The sequence below is a fragment of the Diabrotica undecimpunctata genome, chromosome 4 (genome assembly GCF_040954645.1).
Source record: "Diabrotica undecimpunctata isolate CICGRU chromosome 4, icDiaUnde3, whole genome shotgun sequence".
Classification (NCBI taxonomy): Eukaryota; Metazoa; Arthropoda; class Insecta; order Coleoptera; family Chrysomelidae; genus Diabrotica; species Diabrotica undecimpunctata.
In genome coordinates, this window is record NC_092806.1 from 51,742,443 (window position 1) to 51,753,384 (window position 10,942).

At 32.3% G+C, this 10,942-nt stretch overlaps 1 protein-coding gene across 1 annotated transcript in view; it reads right to left on the reverse strand.

The window, feature by feature from the left end:
* LOC140439510 (prion-like-(Q/N-rich) domain-bearing protein 25) overlaps positions 1 to 7,563 on the reverse strand; it is an 89,249-nt gene extending 81,686 nt beyond the window's left edge. Inside the window, exon 1 of the mRNA XM_072529475.1 lies at positions 7,406 to 7,563. Coding sequence (XP_072385576.1) covers positions 7,406 to 7,490 — 85 coding nt within the window. The 5' untranslated portion in view covers positions 7,491 to 7,563. The remainder of the gene's footprint in view (positions 1 to 7,405) is intronic.
* Positions 7,564 to 10,942: the final 3,379 nt, after the last annotated feature.

Consider the following 10,942-nt stretch of genomic DNA (forward strand, 5'->3'; position numbering starts at 1 on the left):
AGCACAGCTCAATACTTAGACTGTGGTTTTAACGAAGAATACATTGTGGGTTGTATCGTGCAACACTTTGATCGGACATTGGAAGATATCATGATGTTATACAACTTTAAAGAAATAGACAAACTGTGCCAATTTTTGATGATGCATGAGCAACGAAACCCCATGTATCAAAACAATGACCAAGCAAATAATAATAATAATAACAACTTCAATGGGAACAATAACTACAACAGAAACAATAATCAGAACGGCAATAATTTCAATAATCATCGTAATTTTAACAATAACTATAGACAAAATAATAGTAACAACAACTATAATAACTCGAACTTTAGGAATAATAATAATAACTACCGCAACCAAAATAATCAGAACTTTAATCGCCAAAACTATAATCGTAACAATCAAACTAACAACAATAACTATGGAAAAAATGGACGGTATCAAAACGGTAATTACAATAATCAAAACAACGGAAATTTTAACAGAAATAATTACAATAATAACAACAGAAACTTTAACTCCAATGGCAATATGAATCACACATTTTCAAACAGTGCCATTCAACAGAATCAGACAAACAATTCACAACAACAGTCAAATCAAAACTACACAAACAATTGAAACCATAACACTAGAAGTCTAGAAGATATAAATAGAAATAACCAAAAAAGACAAGTGAATTTTCTAAGTCACCAGCAATCATACACCGACGTCAGTCAACAAGAGTCACCAATTGAAACACTCAACACATCATCACAATCACAACCCTTTGACACACAATACACAACAGATTCACAATCACCAAATTTTCAATAAAGCACCTGCTAAATGCGGCCGTATGTCACTATGAGCATCCAAGGGAGTTCATAAAATTTGGGGAAGAAAAGAAAAATCAAAATTTGCAAGGGTTAATTTTAATTCAGGGTAAATTCTTTCAAAAACAAGTTAAAATTTTAATAGACACGGGTTCTGAAGTTTCACTAATTGACAATAAAGTTATTAATGAATTAAATTTTCAAAAATATTGTTATTCAATTCCAAAGGTTAATCTAGTGGGTGCAAACAACAAAAAACTATATGAAGCAAAGAAGGGAATAATGGGAAAAGTATTATTTGATACAACCGAATATAGTATGCAATTCATAATAGTAGAAAACATGAGACATGATATTTTGATTGGGACGGACGAAATGGACAGAAATGGAATGGTCATCGATTATGTAAACAAAACTTTACAAATTCAAGAAGTGATAAAATTTTTAAGAATATCAATAGAAAACAAACACACTGTATGAGATCAACATTTATTAAGAATAGAACAATACATAAATCAGTTACCAAACACTGTGACTAATGAAATACCACTATTACTAATGAAAAGGATAAGATCAGAAAGACCTTGGATTATAGAAATAGAACCCGAATATGACCAAATTTGTCAAGATGTAAAACTAAGAATCATCAAGAATGGAGAGAAATATTTGAAAAGACAAAACAAAAGGAAGATGAGAACAAACCGAAAATTTCAAAAAGGAGAACTAGTATTAATTAGAGCACATAGGGTAAGCAATTATAGAGATAACATTTGTAACAAACTTTTACCACCATTGGAGGGACCTTATGAAGTTGAAACAGAAGATGGAGAAAATAGTTATTTATTGAAATATCCTGAGAGTGGGTATCTTCGAGGAGTTTTTAACATAAAAGACATTTACAAATATGAACAATAAGTGAAGAAATAAGAAGACATTATTAATTTTAAGTTGTATTTATAAAATGAAACAATTAATTTTTTTATTAAGTAAAGGACATGAATGGGATACAGAAGATGGAATAATAATAATAATAATGCGGCTATTTATGAAATATAAAATATGATGAAATATGAATTATTGCAGATATTATGATTATGAATATGATATATAATATAATATGAATTATGATGAATTATGAAAGATTATAATGATATAATTATGCAGTATAATAATAAAACTTGGAATGGAATTACAGAAGAAGGATTGGAGAGGAAAAATTTGAAACGAAGATGGCAGAACTCTAAGAAACCAAGGAAGAAAAACAACTATAAAATGGATTCAAAAGTAGAATATAAACTCAACCCTCAACGAAAACTTATTAAAAATAACCGAATGATAATAAAGTCACATTCAAACTAGCTTACACTCTAACCACAAAATGCAGCTCACACGTGCTTAAATAAAACTTAAACTCTATATTTTTGTATATATTCAAAATAAAACATGCATTAATAAAACAAACTAAAGCGACCTAAGCTTACACATGCAAAATTAAAAGAACAAAACTAATTATTATTTTTTTTTCAAAGAGAGCATTCAAACTATCTGCAGCATAATTGTATACCATATATATGCAACTGAATCAAAAATTTAATTGTTTTCAACCATCACACATTCATAAAATCACTAAAACATACACTTGTGTCGACGTTCAGAGAAACAATCACACAACTTGCAAAAACCAGTCAAAGAAAAATGAATATTTGATATTTGCCAAGAAACTTGTCAAATATGAAATATTAATTTTTGGAGAATTGTTATGAAATTAAAGCTCCTAAACAGTTTTTTTTTATATGAATAGTATGAACATAAAACAAAATGACAATATTGAATATACCACATATATATTTAACTCAAACAATTGTATTATGGTTGTTAATTTAATAGTTGAAATTAGATTCAACAATAAGAAAGAAACTTAAAGCAAAAATAAGCAGAATTCACAGACATGTAACAAACCAATAACGACTATATTGTATCACCAGATTTAATTAATGTTTTCAAAATAATTTTAGTATTATTATAATTAAAACCAGTTGGTTTATTATAAACAAATTTAGCATAATAGAAATAAGATTCTTTTAATACGTGAGTTATTATAGCCACTGAGTTATAGTTGGTTGATAAACACTTTTCAATTATATAAAAGAAAAAGTATATATAAAAAAAAATTTAAACCAAAAACAATTGTTGATCATGAAATTGATTATGATTTAAACTTAAGTTATTGTTCGTTATATATATTATATTATTTATGTAAGAGAGACTTACAGAATAAGCCAATATAGCCACAACATAAAGATACAAAAAAAGCATTTCTAAATTTATCATTATTACAAATTAATCAACTTAAAAAAAAAAAAAAATATTTTTATCTTCATAAAGCTAGCCGGTAAATAAGAGCAACTTGTAGTTTTCTTACATCGCATTCACATATCATAACAATATATATACAAGGTGGTCCAGAATTATGTACATTAATTTCTAGAGCTCATAGTACGTCCAAAAATAAGGGTACTTCTTTATGTACACTTTTTTATAAAACTGAATAATATAGGAGATACAACCCTTTAAAGGGGTGAATTGAAATTCTTATTTTTTCAAATATCTTCCAAACGGTTTTGAATACGGAGTTTATATTTTGGGAGTGATTATAAGACATTAGAATAATTAATTTCATGTCACCACCTACCACATCCTATATTAATACAGGGTAGTTTTGGAGGGTAAGTGGGGGTTATTGCGTCACATGTTTTTTAATTTTTACATATTTTAAAAAAATATTTAAAAAATTGTTTCCTTAGACTTTTTTACGCAAAAAAGGTGCTCTTGTAATATTTCGATAGATATCACCGTTTTCGGTTTATTTAAACTCGAAGGTATAAATGTATTTTATTGTAATCGTTACATTTCTTAATATTCATCAAGTATGCTTTGGAATTGACACTTGTGTTAGCAACAACACTTTAATCTCAAGTAGTCTATGAATTGTCAGTGACGTTTAATAACAATTAAATTATTTTATCTACACTTTTATTGTACTCGACAGTGAAGTTTGTTTAACACTCTCTTTGTTTCTTTTGCTATATTTTTAAATTTGTTTGCCCGCAGTATAGCACACTATTCAAATTCTGAGATGACAGACATACTTTTAGTATTAGGGAAATGTTCGGGAAATGCTGCTGCCGCTGTAAGACGCTCCAGAGAAAAGTATCCAAACAGAAATATTCCCAATGCCAGGACTTTTGTAAGTACTGAACGACGACTGAGAGAAACCGGTTGTCTTCAAAGAAGGAATACAGATGCTGGTCGTCGTAGAGAAGCAAGAAATGTTCGCGTTGAACAGCCACAATAAGTACACGCAGGTTAGGATTAAGAACGAATATTTCCCATCAAAGTGTTTTAAGAGTTCTGCATGAATTCTGCACCTTACCACTATCGACAGGTGCAGGAATTGTTACCTGACAATACGCCACTTAGAGTTGATTTTTGTGAAGTATTGCAAAATAAAGTTCAAACTGCACAACATTTTTTAAGCAACATTCTGTTTACAGACAAGGCCACACTTACAAGACAAGGTATGTTCAATTCTATAAATATGCACTTCTGGGCTGAAGAAAATCCAAGGGCTTCAATGGAAACTCACTTCCAACGCACGTTCAAGATAAACGTTTGGGCAGCTACTTTAGGAAATAGTTTCATAGGATACCACATCTTTCCCGGAAATTTAAATGGTAGCATGGATTACAATTTTCTAGACAATATTTTACATGATATTTTGGAAGATATTTCATTACAAATACGAAGAAACATGTTTTTCATGCATGATGGTGCTACACCACATTACACAAGAATTTGTAGAAGGTGGTTACATGAACATTTCCCTGATAGGTGGATAGGCCGGGGTGCGGATGCACCGATTCATTGGCCTGCTCGTAGTTGTGATCTTAATCCAATGGACTTTACAGTATGGAGTTATTTGAAATCAAAAGTGTATAACACTCCAAATAATACAGTAAATGAGTTAAGAGACAAAATTGAACAAGTATTTACCGATTTACAAAACGATCCAGTAACATTAAATGGATTACTGTGCTCTCTAAATAAAAGAATTAGATTATGTATTCAACAAAATGGAGGACATTTTGAACAGTTGTTGTGAAATATTATTTTCGCGATTAATTAAATGTTAAGTATTAATTAAATTTTCCATTAATTTGTAATATTATTGCTAACACAAGTGTCAATTCCAAGCATACTTGATGAATATTAAGAAATGTAACGATTACAATAAAATACATGTATACCTTCGAGTTTAAATAAATCGAAAACGGTGATATCTATCGAAATATTACAAGAGCACGTTTTTGCGTAGAAACGTCTAAGGAAACAATTTTTAAAATATTTTTTTAAAATATGTAAAAATTAAAAAACATGTGACGCAATAACCCCCACTTACCCTCCAAAACTACCCTGTATTAATATAGGATGTGGTAGGTGGTGACATGAAATTAATTATCCTAATGTCTTATAATCACTCCCAAAATATGAACTCCGTATTCAAAACCGTTTGGAAGATATTTGAAAAAATAAGAATTTCAATTCACCCCTTTAAAGGGTTGTATCTCCTATATTATTCAGTTTTATAAAAAAGTGTACATAAAGAAGTACCCTTATTTTTGGACGTACATGAGCTCTAGAAATTAATGTACATAATTCTGGACCACCTTGTATATATATAGATATAATTAGCCAAAGAAAAATGGATTAAAGAAAGGTGCGAGGTAATTGACGATGTGATTTCTAGGAACGACTTTTTTAATGTGCACAAAAAAGTAAAAGAAATAAGCAACATATTTAAAAAACGATTTCCCTTTGTACTAGTTGACAATAAAACAAAATTATTGTGAATGAGAACGAAATATAAAGAGAATGCCACTTGTATAGATCAGAGTTGTTTCAAGATGACAAAAATAAAATTACCGAATCCTACCAAAATTGTACCGACGGCCCAGAAATTATGAAATCAGAGATAGAAAATGCTTTAAAAATGCAAAAATTAGAAAAACTTATGGTAAGAATGATGCACCATTTCAGTTGCTGAAGCTAATAGATAAAGATAACATAAAAATACTAGTAACACTTTTTAATGCAATATAAATAACACTGGAGTGATTCCCGCAGACTGGCTCAAGTTCATCTTTGTTACAATAAGTAAATAACACAATGGTGGAAAATGCCCAGAATATAGATTAATTAGCGACACTCTTAAGATTTTCCTAAGAATACTCCACAACAGAGTTAAAGTCAAATGCAAGATCTCGAAGATACCCAATTGGTTTTAGAAATGCTATGGGAACTAGGGAAGCACTTTTTGCGCTAAATATCCTAGTACAAAAATGCCGTGATCAAAGAAAAGATGTATTTACATGCTTGGTCTACTTCAAAAAGGCATTCGATAAAGTACAGCGTATAAAATTAATGCAGATACCAAAAATATAGGAATAGATGAAAAAAAAAGATATTCATTCGTGTCAATAAAAATCAGTCTTGGAATCAAACTGCTATCGTAAAAATTGGAGACAATTACTCCGACGAAATCTCCATACAATGAGAAGTCAAACAAGGTGGCATTTTGTCCCCAACATTGTTCAATGTTTACTGGGATCAGCTATTTAAAAATGCACTTAAGAGAAAGCCATATGGAATCAAAATCAAAGGATGAAAAATAATGTAATTAGGTACGCGGATGATATAGTAATTCTGTCAGAACATATTGAAGATCTCCAAATTCTGCTTGATCGTATTCACTAAGTAGAAGAGGAAATGGGCATTAAAATAAACTCAAACAAAGCCAAATTTTTAGCCTTTAATCGTAACCCACATCCAGATGCAGAGCTTCAATTAAATGGAATCCAAATTGAGTTCACAAAATTACATATTTGGGAACTGCCATAATGAACCAAGTAGATCCAGATACAGAAATAAGATAAAGAATAGCAATAAATAAAACTACTTTTATGAAAATGAACACGCTTATTCTTTGCAATAATTATTTCAATTTAGAACTAAGACATAGAATGGATAAGTGCTGATTTTGATGAGTGTTTTTGTATGGAGCGGAAGTGTGGACACTAAAAGTATCAAGTAGGAACAAAATTGAAGCAATAGAAATGTGGATTCATAGACAGATGCTGTAGATACATTGGACAGCAAGAAAACTAATGAGGAAGTACTAAGGAGGGCCGACAAGGATAGAAAATTGCTAAAGACCGGAAAATATCTTACCTGGAACATATAGTGAGGGAAAATCGATATAGAGTATTACAATTCACCCTTAAAGGCAAACTAGAAGGCAGTAAAGGCAGTAGAAACGTATTAAGAAAACATGTTTCCTAGTTAAAACACATGAATGGACTTAGATATCAAATGAAGGACAATTATTCCATGTGGAAGAAGATCGAGAAGCCTTCGCAATGATGATCGCCAACGTCGGTTAACTCTGGAATATATATATATATATATATATATATATATATATATATATATATATATATATATATATATATATATATATATGAACTTACCTTTTTTGGCACTAATTCCACTGATTATGCAACTGACTAGAAGTGAAAGAAATAAAAACGTTTTAAAATAGTCAATGTGGCACATTTTAAGGTCAGTTTTAAGTTATTTATCGCAAGTATCTCTAAATACCACTGTTCAAAAATGTGTATTAACAGTAATTAAGTATAAGAGTACCTATGTTTTTACAATATACCTAAAGGTTTTTAACAAATATTATAAAAAAAACCAGAAGCGTATCACAAATAATAATATTGAAATGATTTATATATTTTGTATGATATTTAGTTATTAAACATTTTGCGTTAAAATGATATTATTGTTACAAATAAAATAAATCTTTTTGAAATCAGTAGAATTAAAACCTCTAATTGTGTATGATTTAATAATGTAATATTAGTTTTTTTTTCATCGTGGCCCATATGCCGGCATTGCAGTTCTTAAAGAGGGGAAAACTTTAATTGTATCACCTTATCTATCAGAATTTATTCTGGCATGATTTTTAATTTCTATAACTGCCAGTAATTCCTGTATATGAACTTTATAAGTACTAAATAAATAAACATGACCTGTGTTAGTTACTTATATGGCGGAATCTTGGAAGAGGTTTTCTAGTTTTAATAATTTCCATTAATATTTCGCCTTCAATTCTCATTAAATTGCCTTTTGGATATCCGGTTAGCGTTCGTGTGCTTAATTTTAAGAGTCAACTTACCTCCAGCCTAATTCGATTCGAGGACACTGTCAGGCGGCAAGTTTGACTGGGGTAGTACATCTGTAAAATAATAACGCAGGTGTCCTAAGGCCAGTTCAGCGAGGACAGAAACCTCGCGTAGAGCAAACGAGCAAAAGCTGGCTTGATCCTGATGTTCGGAATGCATAGGGACTGCGAATGTACGGCCTGTCAATCTTTTGGCTTAAAGAGTTTTTAACAAAAGGTGTCGGAAAAGTTACCACAGAGATAACTAGCTTGTGGCGGCCAAATATTCATTTGACTGACATGAGAGCTGGATTTAGACTGTCGCGAGACAGGTTAGTTTTACCCTACTAATAATTTGTACGAGAGGAAGCGCAGGTTCGGACATTTGATTGACGCACGTTGAGCGGGTAATGGTGCCTAGTTACCACCCGTGGGATTATGCCTGAACTCCTCTAAGGCCATATCATTTCTAGTCAACGATATCTCTTAGAGTACCGAGACTCGAAAGGCTTAAAACAATTTGGCTTTGCTAAGCAATCGTAGTTCGCTACAATTGCCGTACGAGCCCCTATTTCCACAGAGATTATCTGTTTACGGTGGCATTGATCCTTGCCAGTAGACCAGATCTTTAGACGGACATATATGGGTATTATAATAATCTTTTCAATGTTGGAACACGGAATTGTCTGTAGACGACTTACGTACTTGGCAGGGTGTTGTACCTGGTAGAGCAGTTTTCACGTTGCGATGTATAGAGACTCAGCCCCTAGCTTGCGGGATTGTCGGTTAGACGAGACCCCTGATATATGTATTAAAAAAATAAATTATTAAATAAATAATAATTGCCATTAATATAAAGCCAATAAATAGTATGGGTGTTTGTTATTAATTACGATCTTTATTTTGCTTATATTTCTACCTAGTGCATTTTGAATAAAGTACGTGCAGTTTAGTGGCATGATACAGGCAAAAATACATTAGCTTAAAGGGGAGTCATAGGGCAGCCTTACGCACGTGAAAAGTAACAACCAGCTATCCACAAAAGGAAGTAAAATTGTTTTAAAATGATAAGATCTTCAAGACAACTAATCGGTAGTTTTTAAAAAATAATCAGATAGTTTATGGTCACTTTTTTCGAGCTGGAAAATTGTAGGTTCCCTTAAAAAATGTAATCCTTTATCATTGACCTTCTTCTTCTTCATGTGCCTCGTCCGTTCCGAACGTTGGCAATCAATATGGCTATTCTGACTTTGTTTACGGCAGATCTGAATAGTTCAGCAGATGACAATCTGAACCATTGCCGCAAGTTTTGGAGCCACGAGTGTCTTCTCCTCCCTGGACCCCTTCTGCTGTCTATTTTCCCTTGAACGATCAGCTGTAGTACTCTATATTTATTATATCTCATAACGTGACCCAAGTATTCCAACTTTCTTTTCATTATACTTATTCCTACCTCTCTCTCTTTACCTATCCGGCGTAGTACCTCTTCGTTGGTCACGTGCTTAGTCCAGGATATACGTAATATACGTCGGTAAGCCCACATTTCGAAGGCCTCTACTTTTTTCATCAATGTTGCGGTCATTGTCCACGCCTCCATTCCATATAACAAAACCGGGAATACATAACATTTCAGAAGTCGAATTTTGAGAGGTAGGGTGAGGCTTTTAGAGGTGAAAATTTGCTTCATGCTAGTGAACGATGCTCTTGCCTTTTCTACTCTTATACGTATTTCCTTCGCTTGATCCCAATTTGAGTTAACTGTTGTTCCCAAGTAGATGTACGAATCCACGTGTTCAATTCTTTCATTGTCTAATATCAGTTGCTGTGGTGGTTGCTGAGTTTTGCTTACTAACATCCATTTGGTTTTTGTGATATTTAGTCTGAGTCCGTATTGTGCACTTGTTTTTTGTATCTTACTCATTAGGCAACTCAGTTTCTCCATGCTACTTGCTAGAATCACAGTGTCATCAGCATACCTTATGTTATTAATTATTTCTCCATTTATCTTTATGCTTTTTGTGCTTTCCTCCAGCGCTGTCTTAAATACTTCTTCTGAGTATATATTAAAGATAATAGGAGACAAGATACAGCCCTGTCGTACCCCTTTCTTGATCTCAATTTTATTGGTCAATGTAGATCCTTCTTTCACTGTAGCTGTTTGACCCCAATAGAGACTCGCTATTGTTCGAATGTCTCTGTAGTCGACTCCGATCTTATGGAGAACTTCAATTATCTTTTCGTGCTTTACGTTATCGAATGCTTTTGCGTAGTCTATAAAGCATATGTACACGTCTTTGTTCATATCTCTGCAGCGCTGGATGAGTACCTGCAGACTAAAAAGTGCTTCTCTTGTCCCAAGTGAATTCCGAAACCCAAACTGCGAATCTCCAATGTTATCCTCGCATTTTTTGCTTATTCTGTTGTAAATAACCTTGGTGTATGCCTTCGAAATGTGGTTAATTAGACTTATCATCCGATGTTGATCACAAGACTTTGCTTTTGGTTTTTTCGGTATGGCAACAAAAGTTGACTCTAGCCAGTCTTCAGGAAACTCCCCGCTGTTATAAATATTGTTAAAGAGTCTGACGGGTGAGTCTAGAAATTGACTGTTTGTTTCGCACAGCATTTTCAATACTTATACGTATACGTTATCGTTGCCTGGTCTTTTGTTATTTTTAAGACCTTTTATAGCATTCTCCACTTCTGATTTTAGAATAGAAGGGCCAGTATCATCATTGCTCAGTGTATACCCACTAGGACGGTCATCATTAAACAGTTGTTCCACATAAGTTTCCCAGATTCTAACTATTTTGTCGGGGTCTAGTTTCATAGTCTAGTA